A 16,208-nucleotide genomic window follows, 5' to 3' on the forward strand; every position below is an offset into this window, starting at 1 on the left:
AAGCAAAGTGTGCTGTGTCCTTTTACGTAAGTTAGCTTCAGGATGGTGGTGTTTGAAGCAAACTTGATGACCTGTTGTGGGGAGACAGAGTGCGAAAAACAGCATCACCAGCTTGGATTCTGGAAAGGAACCAGATGAAGTGTTGTTCATAAGCCACAGATGAGCTTAGCATTTCCTAGTATGGTGCAATCCATCCCTACACCAGCTGTATGTTTTAGGAAAAGGTCTTTGGTACACCCTGACAGCGTACTGATGGCTCTGTGCCACAGCTGTCTGAGCAGAGGATTTCAAGGACCTGGTAGAATGTTTCTTGGATCAAAATGTAGCTGTTTTCCAGGCTAGATTAAAAAACTCTTTGCTCTATTCTTCATCTTTTCATTCACACAAGTGAGACACTGGCTACTCAGAGCAACCTAGGGAAGATTCAGAAAAAAGCTCCTCAGGTAAAGAAACCTTTCCAGTACAGTCCCCAAACCAGATGGGAATCAGCTGTTCAAGGGCAACCTTTCTAGACCAGGTAATAAAGGAAAATTGAGTCCTATTCATGGCCTCAGCTAACAAATAGGTAGCATGGTGTGTAGCAAAACTCCTGCGGTAACCTCCCCACACCCACCTTACATTACATTCACAGCCCACTTGCTGTCCAGAGGAGCTTTGCAGGGTGACTACAGAGAGTGACTGCAGCTCTGTGGCACCCTTTTGTTGTGGGCAGGTCATGATTTGAAGCTGTCAGGCAGTGCAAAAGGGCTTGTAGAGACGTGTAATTAGAGTTAGTGTCACAGTGATAATGGAAGAATCTGGACAGGAAAGAGAAGTTCCCAGCTGTGACAGAGAAATGAAGGCACACACTTGTCCATTAGCAACTCACCCTGTACTTCATCTGCATATTATAGTCATGTGAGCTATTAATTTCACTTTGATTTAGATTCCCATGAAACTTGGGAGTCACAATATTAATTTTATCTGACAAGTCATTTTAAAACATTTTAGGAGTTACTCTTTACAACCTGTATACAGAATTCTGTAGTCTCCTGTGCAGAGCATCAGTATTACTCTGCCCCTTTCACAGCTTCCTCTAACATATTCTTTCCTGGTTTAGTTCCTGACTTTCAGCAGTGATGGAAGAAAGATTCTGATTAGGTGTCTTCTTGACAAAGTTGCTTTATATTGCCAAGCAATGTGACTTAGTAAGGTCAGAGAGGAACCACCACGTGTTTGAATGATGTAACTACTGTCTGAAATACCTGCACTTGGTGTCTATTGGAACAGTACTCTGTTAAGCTCACCTTGGAGGATCAAGGAATGTATCCATGTTATGTTCTCTTCTGCCTAATTGCTGTGGCAGTAATTACCCTTTTTTGGTTCTTAGACCTCTGGTCTGTAGCTATTTCTGATCATTTGAGAAGTGAGTGCTGCCCAGAAGAATTTCAAGGCAACTTCACCTCAAAAAAATAAAAGTAATTGTTTTCTTTCTCCTCTATCCATCTGTAGTAATACATTAAGTAAAAAAAAAAATGTTATAGATACTATTGTAGCAAAATATATTCTGTAACCCCACATTTGGTTGAGACAGTTTTTCAAGCAAAAAACCCCAATCGTAATACACAAGAAAGTCTCTTGCGGACACAAAAATAATTGAACAGGAAGCCATGAATTATGGTGAAAATATCTGCCAACTTGGCCACAGGTGCTTTAAAAAAAAAGATTAATGAAAATCTAAGATCCTATTTTCGTGACATCCTATTTTCAGAACCAGAACTCCTAGTTCTTCAGCAGTTGCAGCAGGGCAATTAGCCAATATGATGATGAACTCTTGCTGAAATACTGTCCCCTGCTCCCAGACACACGTTCCGTTTTCCTCTTTTGTCAGCAATGAGAGTCACAAAGTGAATCTCATCTGCTTGTTGATCCAATGGACACCTCCTCCTGAGGGTGTAAGATGACCAGGTGCAATGGAAAGCACCTTTAGATGGAGGCACTGGATCCAGTCCTCCTAGCAGCTCTCACACAAGATCAAGGATGTATCTTCACATCCTACTTCGTGTTCTTCATTAACCTGCAGTGTACTTCAGTGGCTATTGAACATCATAAGCTGTGGTCTTCCTTCTGTCAGGAATCCCTTGTAGCGTAGCTGTTGTGATGTGGCAGCTCAGGAGGGATCATGCTGCCACGAACAGCAGCTTTCCTCTTTCTTCACAGTTCACTAGTGCCATGGTCCTTTAAATAACCTTTTAAAAGAAGATAAAATACAATATTCAGTTGTAAGGGAAGAAGGAACTGTGACCATTGCCAACTATCAGATTTCTTGTGTGAGGACACGAGACCAACTCTCAAACAAGTGGCAAGTGGTAGGGGTGCTGCTCCTGAGGAAAGGGGCCTTCTTTTAGTTTAGAATGGCAGAGAGCAATTAGGGCAGATTTAAAACTGGAATTTATTTTCCCAGTGCCAGCCCTTCACTTTTAGCACTGGAAGGGTATGATTATGGACTCTGTGCCAAAACATCTTCATTAGTGGTCCTGCACAGTTCTTTGGAGCAAACTCCACTGATACAGAACCAGGTATTTACTCATCTTTTGCAGTTTATATCCTGATTTGTTTCAGAGAGGTGCAGAAGAAGGCAGAGCACCAACAAATGTCAAAGGCACAAGTGCTGTTGGTAAAAACTGTTGGACAAGCCCCCTCCACTTTGCTCTGAGAAATGCTGTCCTGTTTGCCCCACAGGCAACCAGCCAAAAACTAGCTGCTGAACACACAGATAGTTCGGCTCTCTCCCAGAGTAGGCACACAGAAGGCTACTCTAGCCCCAAACTTCTTTTCAGGCCATGTGGCAAGCTGAAGCCATTCATTCTTTTGTGCAGCTGCTTTACAATACAAAAGGAACTTTATTATGGATTTTACTCCATACTAACAGAAAGAGAGTTGAATTCCCTTAGCCACTTTTTGGGTATACTGAATGCATCACTGGTTTGTAAAGAAAACTGATTATTTTGATATAATATCACCTAATCCATCAAGCAACAAAAATACACTGGGGTTTTACATGCTGCCTAAGAAACAATTAATATCCTTGATTATTTTAACTTTCTCCAGTTAAGCACTTTTAACAACATTTTCTCTATTTCAAAATCAATGCCATAGTCCAGTGGCAAAGAAGGAAATTATTCCAGCGGCTTACCTAGTTCCCTGGGCTTGCTTAGTCATTGCAGTGTCTAGGTGCTGTGTCTGACTATAAAGAAAATGCTTATGATAGGTTTAATTTATAAGATTGCCTTTGAAAAGCCTCTGTGATGTTTTCTGGAGGCCAAAACCAAGGCCACCATCCAAATTCTACTTTAAACTTGTACTGATTCCTTCATCAAGTTCTGCTGCAAGGACAACTTTTTAGGCCACTGGCAGATGAGCACTGGTACATCTGACTGCATTTCCTCTCCTCATCTGTCTGCTGGAGGCTCTCCTGCCTGCCATGCCTGAGCTCCTCCAGCTCACAGTCTTGCTTCTCAGCTCCAAAGCACCTCCAGAAGGGGCTAAGCTGACACGCTGGGCTTTCTCCTAGAGTAGCAAAGGTGCTGGTACGTGCTCCTTTGTGTAACTGCTCTGTGGCTCTGACCAACAGAAGATGCAGCCCCTCTCTTACCTTGGGCTGCGCAGCAACAAAAGGGATTCCAGTTTTTCTTTCAAAGACCTTGCAGTTTTACACAATGGTCGTCACAAAATTCTGGAGACTTCTGAAGCCTTTAATGTATAGCACCAACAAAGGCAAAAATCTCTCTAGCAATATGTATGATCACACACTTTTAAAAGAAAGGGGTTTGTTTGGCTTTGTGCTAACTTACCACTTAAAACTTACTGAATTTATGTTAGTAAAGTGGCAAAATGACGTCCTGTATTAATAGCAATGCTTACCAAGAGTATCTCCTTTAGTTTAACTTTATTTTTGTTAAGAGCAGGAAGTGAGTTGTTCTGAGGGACTAGTTAATAGTGAAAGGTTTTTTTTTTTAGTCTTCTTTAGATAAATATCTAGGGATAACAATTTTTTTTAATTGTATCTGAGGATGTTGGATGTATTTCTGAACTTCATACAGAGGTTTCACTGCAATTTCAACATCAATCTTTAATTCCCTATTTACAGCGAGTGCTGATTTCCCGTACAATGGTCAAGCTATAGGAGACGGAGTTAACAGAAACTCTGCTATTATTGGAGGTAAGAAAACCATCTACTTTTCTAATATACTTTGCAGTATGGCTCTGGTGGCTGAATTGCTGTTGTTAACATATTCAAGCTATTTGCTAAGAGGTGACTATGTGGGAAAACAACACCTGAACAAAGATAAACAATTTTTGTGTAAGTCTGTTCAAACACATTGTCCTAGTGAATAGTTTGTTCTTACTTAGTTTGTCCCCTCAGATTCAGTTTTAAGCAAATTAAAATACTGATATTCATAATCCACATATTAAGCATCCATGTGGGGATCTACTTTGTAGTAGTTACTTACTTAACAGAGTAATTGATTTATATGAAATAACAAGGATGCTTTTCCAGATACAGCAGAATCAACATGAATCTATGTCAAACACTGTTTGCTCTGCCCTTGACAAAAACCTCTCATGATCCTGCATTCTTTTTTACAGCCCACGTTCTGCCAAAACTTATGTGCCAGAGATTCCCATTCACTGTTATAGGTGAGATTAAGCAGTACCAGAATTGGAACTTTGAATAAACATTCCATTGAAAATATTCTGGCCAGCTGCTGCCTGAAATAAGAGTCTTGTTTAATTTTATGCAATTTGCTCTGTCCTGTCCCATAGCGTGGAAGTACTGCACTGTAACTATCCTGGGAAAACTTTGCCACTTCATCCAATTGTGAAGGCATATATAAAAAAAGAATAAATTAAAGATCAGTCTACTAGCTTTCAGTCAGTTCTAAATACATATGAAATTATATACTGATAGTGGGGTTTGCCATGTAAGGAAACACTGAGTATAGTACTACAAGCAGTCTAATAGAATTTCTTGATTCTTTTCCATGGCCCCCTCAAGGGTCTATGTTTCCATATCCAGGTTTAGATTAGTTGCTTTAGTTTTGATTTGCTATGTTATTTTTCCTTTCTAATTTGTATTTTGATTATTACTTATAAATTTTCCTTAATACTTTGAGACTTCACAATACCGGAAAGATATCATTGCATTCCTCAGAAAAATTCAGACCACACCTGAACAACCTGTTTGTCCAGTGCATCAGTTAACATAAAGTGGCATAACATAATTCCAGATGATTACAATATTTTTTTTAACCTGACAGTTTTATAATATCTTCATCCTTCAAGTTTTTCATGCCTGTAGAGAAGGGCCAAAAAAAGAAACAGTGTAGTTTTATCACACAGATACCTAACAGCATAACATTCATGAGATTCCTCCATAACAGGGTTGAACTCCAAATAGACCATTGCAGGGAGAGCAATTAAGGGTAGAGCAGATGATAAAGCAGTTACATCTGCAATTATGTGGAGCCAGTGCCTAGAATGAGACAACAGTGAGCCAAGCCAATTTTCCAGACATCTTGAGGAACTCTAATACGTCTTTACAGCCATTAACTAGAAAGTGTACATCAGTGACTCATCTTCAAAGAGTTGCCCTGGCTGTGACACATCACCGTTTCACCCCACTGATTTGGGAGCACTCAGCACCCTCTGTCTCATGGTCAGCAAAGCTCAGATCTGTAAGTGGGTATTAATGTTGAAGTTTACTTGCAGGATGAAAGTCACTAGCAGACTTCATTGAGTAACATTTTGTATACAGCGAAAACTACGTATAAATATTAGAGCAGTGGAAACCAAGCAACTGTGGTGATGCCTAACTGCCCAAGTTTTGGGACCATTTCTTTGTGTCAAAATCTGTAGCTGGTCTCACCAGCATCATCTTTTCTTTCCTGCTGTGTGTAGGAGTCATCGCAGTGGTGATCTTCACCATCCTCTGCACCTTGGTGTTCCTGATCCGCTACATGTTTCGCCACAAGGGAACCTATCACACCAACGAAGCCAAAGGGGCAGAGTCAGCCGAGAGCGCCGATGCTGCCATCATGAACAATGACCCCAACTTCACGGAGACCATAGACGAGAGCAAGAAGGAATGGCTTATCTAAGCCTACGGGGATGGGGCCTGGGGTGGGATATGAGCTGGGCCAGGGTGGGACTGGGATGACTCTTGCAGTGGAGAGAGAACACTCTGTGTTGGACGCTTGAGCACACATAGGGTAAAAAGATCAGCACAACTGGTGGAGCAAGTGACAGGAAAATACCACTGAGACTGGAGAAAAAAAAAATATCTCAAGCATTTAAGAAAAAATATTTTTTAATATTTATTTACAGCAACTTGCCCCTTCTGTATCCAAACGACTACAACAAAGAGCAGTTTTGCAGCTTCAGCACTGGTTAAAATTTTCAATAATACCTGTCTATTTCTGTGTGTGTTTAGAGATGTTCTGGGTACTTGTGACAAGAAACGGGACTGGTTTTTTATATTTTTTAAAAGCTGTTTAAAATGTGGGTAGTTCTGTCCTGAGAGCAAGTGGCAGCTCTTTTTTCCCAGCATTGTGTTCCTTTCATGGCTGGCCACTTTCCCACATGATGCCCTCAGCCCCACACCTTGACCATAACACTATTCATTTTAGTGGTGTTGATCTGGGGGTTCAGGGCTGGGGGTGGAACTGGGGCATGAGGACTAATGCAAATCTTACTCCCCAGTTTCTCAACATGTCATCAGCCCATGTAAGCCCTGGCAGGATCCACCTTCTTGATCCAGGCACTTTGTGGATTGCGTGCAATTCTCATCAACAGTGTAAAAATACTGTTATTAGACTACTGTTACTACTAGAGAGGATGACCATAAAGCACAGGAAGTTTTAGGGGTTTTTTTTATTATTATTATTTTGGTGTCCGAGGGAGGATGATGCTGTGTGACTCTGTAGACCTAACCTGTTCCTGTATCTTTGGCTGTAGCACTGGTGACCTGAGGCATGTGCCAGTTAAACTTGGCTCTGCCCGTGACATTTTGGCATACGCTGTACATTGTAATAGGGAATTAGAACCAGACTTCGCTTCTGTTTCTTCTTAATAGACTGTCATAGAATTATTAGTATAGGTCTAGTCAATGCATTTGAACACACAGGCTTCACATCATACTTTTTTCCCAACTCAAAAGTAGCAATTTATTCCTTAAATCCCTTGTTTCAGTCCCTTTGCAAGGAAAGCCTCTGTTGGCAGTGTTTGCACAGTCAGGAAGGTGAGGCAAAGGAGGCTTGGAAACTCTGCCCCCGGAGCACATGGGAAACACTCAGCACACAGGGGAGAGTAATTTTTCAACACAGAGATTTACCTGAACTATTTTACTGTCTTTGTAAGGCATTTTTAAGACTAGCAAGGCCAAGTGCAGCATTGCATCCCAGTTTCCCTCTCAGACCACAGAATTTGCAGGTGTTGCCTGAGCAGCAGGCAGGCAGCTAGTAGGAGAGGCAAAGGGGCAGCCTGAAGACCTAATATCCTTTGGTGGCAATAACAAAGCTTTAGCTTGCCCTCTGTAGAGGAGAGTGGTTCTCCTGTAGTCTGAAGGAATGTAAGGCCTTAATGGTCAGATTTTGCAGTGGAACAGAATGAAGGAATGAATACACTGCAGGACAATTGCCACGTGTTAAAGGAACAGAAATAATACCAAGAATTTCCCCTTAAAAGTTTTTATGCTTGTGACAGTCCTAGATTTGCTTTACCTTTAATATGGCTGGGTTTAGTAGGCACAGATTTAACCCATTTTTCTGTACAAGAAAGATTTATTTTTCACCTAAACATGCAATCTACTACACTTTCATTATTCTAGTTGATGCTTTAAAATGAAAAAAAAAGGAAGAAAAAAATCATGTAGGGGGAAGAAAATATTGGAGTCTTACCAGACAAGAAATGTACAAGCACAGTTTGGCAGACAGACAAGGCCAAATAGTTTGGGTTTTAAGGATGGTGGACTAAAGTCCTCTTCTGGATTCACTGAACATAGATATGAGCAAATCAAACCCATTGATTTCTTCCATTTATGAATTTGGAATTAGCATACAAAGAAGTTGCCAGTTTCAAAAGAAATTACTGTTTCTCAGGTAACATGTGGCAGAGAGGTTCAGGTAGGCATAAAAATTACCTCTGTCACTCTTGTGCTCTGCAGTGTTTTGCCTTGCCTCCAGTATTAACCTCTCCCTCTTTTGTCTGTAATCAAGCAGGTGAGTCCTTATTCTTGTTTAATCATGGGTGTAAGATAAGTCTTCACTCCTTGGAGAATATCAGCAGGGCATGAATCTACCTTGCACCACTGTTCAGCAAACTACGTAGCAATCACGTGTCTTTGTAGAATTGAAAAGGCACTATCTTTTCTATATTACTTTAATTTGATTTTAGTGGTATTTTAGTCCACTCTGAAAAACATCCTTACCTGAAACTTCAAGTTACCAAGAGAAGTGAATAGAGTTTGCATAGATTGGGATTTGGTTTGAAGTTTCCTTTTTTGACGTGTGAAATTCATTAGTGCTGTGTTAAAATGTTGATAATCTTCACTCTTGTCTTATGCAGTCACTTTCATGGCTCTAGAAGCTTTTAATTATTAGAATTCTTGTTTCTTCTTAAACTGGACCTTAGACATGATATTTTCCATTAGCAGCTGGTCTCTGTATAGGCATTTGGTGACTTCAGGTGAATTCCTGCCTGTCTGCTTTCGTTTCTGAAAATGGTATATGTTTAATTATAGGCAGTGGACATTCTGCAGCCTGGCAGTGAAGCAGGAGCAGGCTCAGAGAAGTAGCCTGTGTATTTTGCTAGCACTATATCTATTCTGAGGATTTCTTCCTCTGCAAGCCTATCATTGAAGGCTGAAAAAACATCCACAGTTTATTTCACCCATTCTTACTTGTGCCAAAAATCCATGTTGTTTAACAGGTGCTATCCTTACACCTGTAGTGGGAAAATCTGTTGGAGGGGAGAGTGGGTCCTGCTTTTATAAAACTCTGTACTTTCCCCAAAGAATATTAAAATAATCGGTCTTTTATTACCAATTTTTTAGCTGTTTCACCTATTTGAACTGTGCAGAAAAATGTAGCTTCTTGTACTTGTTTGGGAACCGAAGTGTCCCAGTTGTGTTTCTAAAATGTTCACTCCTGATTCCACAGGAAACAATGACAAAACCGCTGCCAGCAGTGGAGAGAGCAAGACTGGGCTGGAGATTAGGGCTCTCAGTGTTAGTGAAATAATGTAAGCAATATTTTGGATTCTCATTCACAACACATGCAGACCACCAGGTAATGAGACATGGAGCTGAAACAGTGGAGAACTTATTTTCATGTCAACCCAACCTCAAGGGAAATCTGCAATCCAGTCTGGCGGTTTCGAATCCAGCCTTTTACACACTACTTATTCCATATTTACTGATAGAAAATTCAGATGTATTAAATAGGCATATGTATCTTTAATTGGTACTGTAGCATTTCTGCTTTGTATTTTTTGTGTCTTAAACAATACCTGTACCTTTTATATCTCTTCCAGCAGCTACCACTTCAAAGGTATGGCTGCATTTTAATATCATGTTCTAGGTAGCATGATATATGTGAAAGGATAGTAATCATAAATAATTTAGTAAGACTGCTGAAGCAGTAGTGTATACATATAAGTTTATTGTACCGATAAAAATTCAGTATAATTAAAACAGTGTCCTTTAATGACAGGTGCATGTAATTTCCAGGGTATCTGTTGAAATGTGAAGCTATCCCAGTTTGACAAGCAGTAGCTTTTAATATGATTTCTCCCATGAATGATTTTACATTCCATCAAGCATGGTCATCCTGAAAGGATGTCATTTTTTAAAAGCGGAATCTAAATTACATTAATCAGATGTCATTGTCCGTCCTAGAGAAATTAAAGAAACCTTGCCTTCTAAAAGCAAGAGCATGTAAATTAGAATGAAAGAAGGATAACATATTTGTATGCATTATATCTTCTTTGAATGTCTTTCCTTTTAACTAAAGTTCTATTAGAAACCAGATTAGTAAATAACAAAAGGGGGGGGGCAAACAACATTTTAAATTGTTTTAATCACCTAACAGCTGTTTCTTCATGCTTTGTATATTCTGGTCATTGTCTGAACTTTTTCCTTGTCTAGTACCAGGAAATCAATTTGGAAAGGACAGAAGTTGGAAAGGCCTCTTGAAAAAAGACCCACAGTACATGAAAAAAGGGACTTCAGAATGCAGTTATACATAAGAGAGGGTGCTAAAACTAGGGAAGATTTATTGAAGTAATATGTTCCTCTTGCATCAGGGTTACGTGTTATGGAGTGTACATCTGTACTTGTTGAGGTGGGCTGAGGGTCTGAGAGCAGGATTTGGATGGAAATTAAATGACTGCCTTTCTGCATTTATCCATTTCTGATCACTTAGCAGATAGCAGCAAGCAGTCTGCTATCCGTTCTGCTCACATTTGTTATTGCAGATTCTGTGGCATTGCCAGCTTCACGAGGGTTACATACCACAAGTGACTGAGTGTGGGTTGTTTGCCTTCCTTTCCTACCTTAACTCTGTCCTTTCCTTTATGAATGAGAGCCTTTTATTGAAATCAACAAGAAAAATGTATGCCCAGCTCAACAGACTTGTGTCTGTTCCTTTTAATAAACTACCTTATCAGGCTTTCAAACATTTTTATGACAAGAAGCATTTTATAAAAGAACTGTGTTAAATGCACTTGAATGGGAGAGTGTGAAATCTAGGCAAAGAAGCATCAGTGCAACAACCACCTGAGTCAGAGTGCTTGTCCCACGCTGTTTCTCTGTCTACAGTGTGAATTGCCTTAACTACCCACCAAATCTCTGGATCCGTCCAAGACCTTAACTTACTTTGTGGAATATAATAGTGGCAAAGTCCTGATATGATCTCATGTTTTGACTGTTCATTTGTACTGACTGCTGTAACCCCTAGAAGGAGAGCCACACTTTATACAGGAATATTTTTCATTTATAGAGAAAAACTCTAGAACAAAGAGATGGGGGTGAGGGTTCAAGTGTAAAGTGATACTTGAACACTGTGACGAGAAGTCTTTGCTTCTTGCTGTCACCACGTGTCTCACTGCAGCAAGAAGTGTGTGGGTGTGCACATGCACCTCTAAAATCTAGGACTATTCAGGATGTGATGTCTGCACCACTCAGATAATTACTGCCATAATGTGGGTAGATGAGAAACCAAACTTGCTTCAAATCCATGAGTTTGCACTGCTAGCAAAATCACTCACTCTTGAAATTAAGCGCAATTTTGAAGATAAACTCAGACTGTGCCCTACAGTAGCAGGCACATATGGTGCCTCAAATGAGACAAGACTTGGACCTGGTTATGGAAAAGCATTTATTTAGCAATCTGTAACACAGTTCTTTTAACTCTGACTTTCACATGTTAACAGACATCTTCTTGATACACTGTGCTCAAAACCCTGCTTATGCCAACAGCTTAAGAACCAGGAAGAAAAGTTGCCAATCTGTAGCTTCTTTACACAAAAAGTCTTTTTAAAAAGTCATTTAATGTAAAAAAAAAAAAAAAAATGTTTGGTATCAGTGGGTTCTTTCACTGAGAATTATTTCTTCACACCGGTTTTCTATTTTTAAAATATCATATGAGAAATGTTAAGCAATTTTTAAGCACAACCTGAACTGCTTCTGTGAAAAAGGAGTAAGATATACTCTGCAAATATACATATAAGCAAGTAACTGATTTAGTGCATTCCATTTCTTCTGTGATGCAGCAACTTCCAATAATGTTTATGTGTGCTCCCTCTGCTATTTTTTCCTTAATGGAAAAGCATCTGAATTAAACAACAAACATAAAAGTGTGTACCCTTTGCTTTGCCATAGATTAATGTTCTTGCTTGGTATGTAACAGAGCATTAAGGAAGAACAAATGGTTTATTCCTCAGATTTAATAGCATTAATTCTGCTGTCTCCAAGGGTCAGAGATATACTATAACCACATTAATTATCAGAATTTAGAGGTACTTATACTGCTAATATTCAGCAACTGGTATTCTGTATTGTAGCAAAGAGCTGCTCTAAGAAATTCTAATTTATTGAAAAGGCAGATAAATGTAATTTTCTGACAGGTAAAAAAAAAGTAAATTACTGGAACAAGACTAGAGCAGAAGCCATTTGAGGAAAATATTTAGCATGCAGAACAATAAACTGTACCAGAAAGAGTTTCTTGCCTTCCAGTTAAGGATTTGGGATAGGTACAGGGCTGCAGTTTGTTATATATTATCATGTTCATTGCCTTTTTGCCCAAAATATTTGAGCTTCTCCCATCTTTCACATGCTTTAAAACAGGCTGTTGCAAGAATACAGCTGAAGATGTGAAACTTAAGCAAGATGCTCTAGGCTGCTGATGAGAGCACAGTTGCAAGTCCCAAGCTCTTCTACCTGTGGTCCTGTCTTTGCTTAGAAGAAAATTCTCAGATATGTTGCTGCCTGTCCCTATCTGTTGTCATCTTTCCCCCATCTTAAGAATGTCACAGGTTAAAAGGGACCACAAAAGACCTTCTACCCCAACTTTTTGTGGGAAAGGGAACCTAAGTGAGATAACCTAGCACCCTATCCAGTCATGTTTTTTCCCCCACTGACTCCATTTTCAGGGTGGTAGGTTATCAACAGGCTCTCATTTAAGACAGACTGAGAGTCACTTGAGCAAGTCAACAAACTCCTGAATCATCCAGAAAACAAATTATTTAGATGACAAGATAGCCATCCCCTGAATACTAATGTTTAGTCTCTAAACTTCACATCCTCATGCTTGCGGTGCATGTGTCACCGAAGGAGTCTAACCTTGGCACAGTCAATAAATCATTCACAAGCTGAACAAATAGCCCTGTAGTGCTTTGTCTTAAAAAAACTCCTTTGGGTAAATGTTTAAAAATACATGTATGGTTTGCCAACATAAAGCACTGGACACAGTATCAGCAGCTAGTTGTAATTTATTTCTGTTACGAAATCAAGGTCTGTCTGCGGAGTTTTCTTGTGTGACTTGCACTAACAGGACCTTTATCCTTGAAACAGAAACTACTGCAACAGGGCAAGGTAACAAAGAGAAATTCCCTTTGCTGCACACTTTGAAATACAGCGTAATGTCCCTTTTATTGCACAGTTCTGGTAGAGGTGTAAGATCTCTGTACACATCTAATGTTTCCTTTTTTCCAAAGTCCACTATCCACTACTCCAAGGAAAGAAATTTGTTGACAGTCTTAGGGTTTTTTCCCATCTCTTTCTCTACTTTAGAAGTGTTTCCTCTAACTGATAAGTTTATCACCTTTCATCTTTAAACTCCTTCCAGCAGTGCTTGCTGCTTTGGCCATGGTGAAGCCTTCCCCCTTCCCAAAATGTGACCATTGTAGTGGGAGGGTTATATACCACTACATTCCTGTCATCTGTTATATTTGCAGCTGGTTTTTATCTGTTCATAGTACTCAGTGACTTAAAGTACAAGGGTGGTACAAGCACTGATGGTTTCTGCCATCTGCAGCATTATTTTATAACTTGCTTGTATTTTTTCCACCGTCTGGCAAAGATAGTCTGAAAATGAGGCAGCTACACCTCATTCCATTAAGCATACTTACTTTCTATTTCTTAGTACAAATTTTCCCAAAAGATAATAAAATATCCCAAGATAATAAAATTAATGTCAAGTGAAAGCCAGCATCTCTTTTCCTTAGGGCCACAGGATGTCAGAATTAGCTCTCAGCCATCCCCTTCCCTTGTGCTTTTGTAGCAGCTATACAAGACCACTGGTAGTCTCCAAATTAGGACATAAAAAAATGACATTCTAAAAGCCTCAATTGGTTTTAGTCTCTTGGAGTGTTAAAGGTCCAGTTTAACAGGGTCAACAGGTCAATACTCATACAGGTTTCAGTTATGAGTACATCCAAGAAAATTCTCAACATTGGTTGTTAAATAATTTTATTTTCATTGGATCAGCATCTTGGAGAGGGGAAAAAAATGTTTCTGTGTTTGGAAACCTGAGATATTACACTCACCCCATTGCAACTCCTGCATTGTGTCTGATCTTTTGAAGCTCTAACTGCTTTAGGGATCAGAGCCACTTGAACAAAGAAGGCTAAGGCATCAGTTGATTCCCACTAACTCTGAAACACTTTCCATAGATCTGCTTTACGTGTCAATCTCAGTCATACATGAGCAACAAGGATCTTTTCTTTTTCTCTGCTCTTCAGTGGATCAAGACCCATCAGTGGGCTGGCTGGGCAGGTGTCACATAAATTATCTTCAGTCCTAGTGAACTGACTCACATGTTGAACAGCCTGAGTCCAGGGAGTTCCTCTGGCACAATGTTCCTGAAAGGCTTCAGCTCCCCAGAAACTCTGCTATCCTGTTTGACTAGTGTTAATTAACAGAAGCCTGATGGAAATTATCTGTATTGACTTAATCCTCCATGTGGATGCCAACCACTAAGACTGCGTAATTTCGTGGAAATTAGATAGACTCCCAAACCCCCCCCCATTACAAAGTGCTTGGGGTGTGCTCAGTCTGACACTTCTTACTGACATATATAAATAGAGATATAGAGATAAATAGATATTTTTATGGAGATGTTTTATAAGTGGCCTTTACTTTGTGCATGGTAATTATTGCCAAACTTGTTATTTAGGAGCTACAGAAATGGCTGGTTCTGCAGTTCAGAAAGCAATCAGCTGTCTCTATTGCTAGGGAGACTTGGGGTACGGCCTTGGATTTGGATTTTTATTATTCAATTATAATTTGCATGGTTTGGATTTGGGTTTTGTCCCAGTGTCTTTTTTTTTTCTTTCCTCATTGGTTCTCTGGCAGGGACACATTGGGCTCAAGCAGGAACTTCTCAATCTTTGAAAGATGGATTGAAGCCATCAGTGCCATATAACACTTCAGAAACAGCTGCCTTGTACAGCCCGTGATGTTGATCAGCATGAGGTCCTCAAAACACATCTATTGGGGTTTTCACAGCATAGTGAGATGCTCCTATTTCTCTATCTTTGCTTGACAAGATAGTAAGCTAGAAATAGTTGGTCCATGAGTATAACCTTGTGAGTAGAAAAAAGGATCAACAGAGAGCAGGACATGAATGAGGGCTCAGAATTAGATTGGTATACATAGCAGCAAAAAGAGACTGAAAATTGCTGCTGAGGCAGGTCATTTTACTTCCTCTCTTCTTTTACTCCCCCTTTATTTTTTTTTTAAGTACTGTTTGTATGCCACATCTGAGTAATATGTCTCTACCAGCCAGATAGCTCTCATTAACCTGGACTGTTAGTTAGAGATAGAAATGCAATTGTCCTTTCTTACTGATCTCATTCCTGCTGCTGTGGAGTGGTCTGTACCCAGGAAAAGACCAGGGCCATTAGCTATTTGGGAAGTGAAAGTAGCCTCTCACCCCTTCCATCCAAACCAGGTTGAAAGCCAATCCCAGGGTTATGTGCCTACAAAGCTGGCCCAATTTCCTGGCAGGTGAACCAAGACCTTGTCTGTTTGCAGTTACTCTAGTCCACAGGTTTCTTTCTTGAGCACAATTTTCCTATGGGACACATAACCAGGATATAACAGTTACCCTACTTAAACAAAAATGTGTATATTAAAAAACATCCTAATCTGAAAGTATAGTGTATCTGAGGTTCCTCTGTTATAGACACTTAGTCTACAAGATTTATGGCTACATTTGCTATGTTATGCTTGAATAAACATATAATTCATTGAAATACACAAGACTGATAAAAGTAATATGATCTCTTTAAGGAGAATAAACTGTTTGTAAATTTATAAAGAGTATAATCTGTTAGGCCTTATTTGAAGTATGTACTGTGGTTTGGTAAAAGTACAACATTAAAAGAGCCTTGCCAGATGAGGGCTGGTTTTGTGTGTGTGTGTATGTGTGGTTCCTTTTGATTATTTGACATCTTCATATAAAAAAACCCCAAAACTCTACAGACTGTGTATAAGAGCCTGAGACGAAGTGCAGAGGGCTCTTTCAGATTTCTTTGTACAGTGGCTCCAGGGAGGGGACAGGTGAATCTGTTCTTCTGAATAATTTGGATCCAGTTTTGTTTGGAAACAAAAGTGGCTGGTAGCACTACTGACTGGCTGGAGATTTTTTAAAGAAGATTTCATAAAATTA

General features: G+C 39.7%; 1 protein-coding gene across 2 annotated transcripts in view; it reads left to right on the plus strand.

The window, feature by feature from the left end:
• CNTNAP2 (contactin associated protein 2) overlaps window positions 1–15,938 on the plus strand; it is a 1,030,565-nt gene extending 1,014,627 nt beyond the window's left edge. For both annotated transcript variants that reach the window (XM_032681831.1, XM_032681841.1), the window contains 2 exons: window positions 4,130–4,201; window positions 5,941–15,938. In XM_032681831.1, the coding sequence (XP_032537722.1) occupies window positions 4,130–4,201; window positions 5,941–6,140 (272 nt within the window). In that variant the 3' untranslated portion in view covers window positions 6,141–15,938. The remainder of the gene's footprint in view (window positions 1–4,129; window positions 4,202–5,940) is intronic.
• Window positions 15,939–16,208: the final 270 nt, after the last annotated feature.

This window comes from Chiroxiphia lanceolata, chromosome 1, assembly GCF_009829145.1.
Source record: "Chiroxiphia lanceolata isolate bChiLan1 chromosome 1, bChiLan1.pri, whole genome shotgun sequence".
NCBI classification, from domain to species: domain Eukaryota; kingdom Metazoa; phylum Chordata; class Aves; order Passeriformes; family Pipridae; genus Chiroxiphia; species Chiroxiphia lanceolata.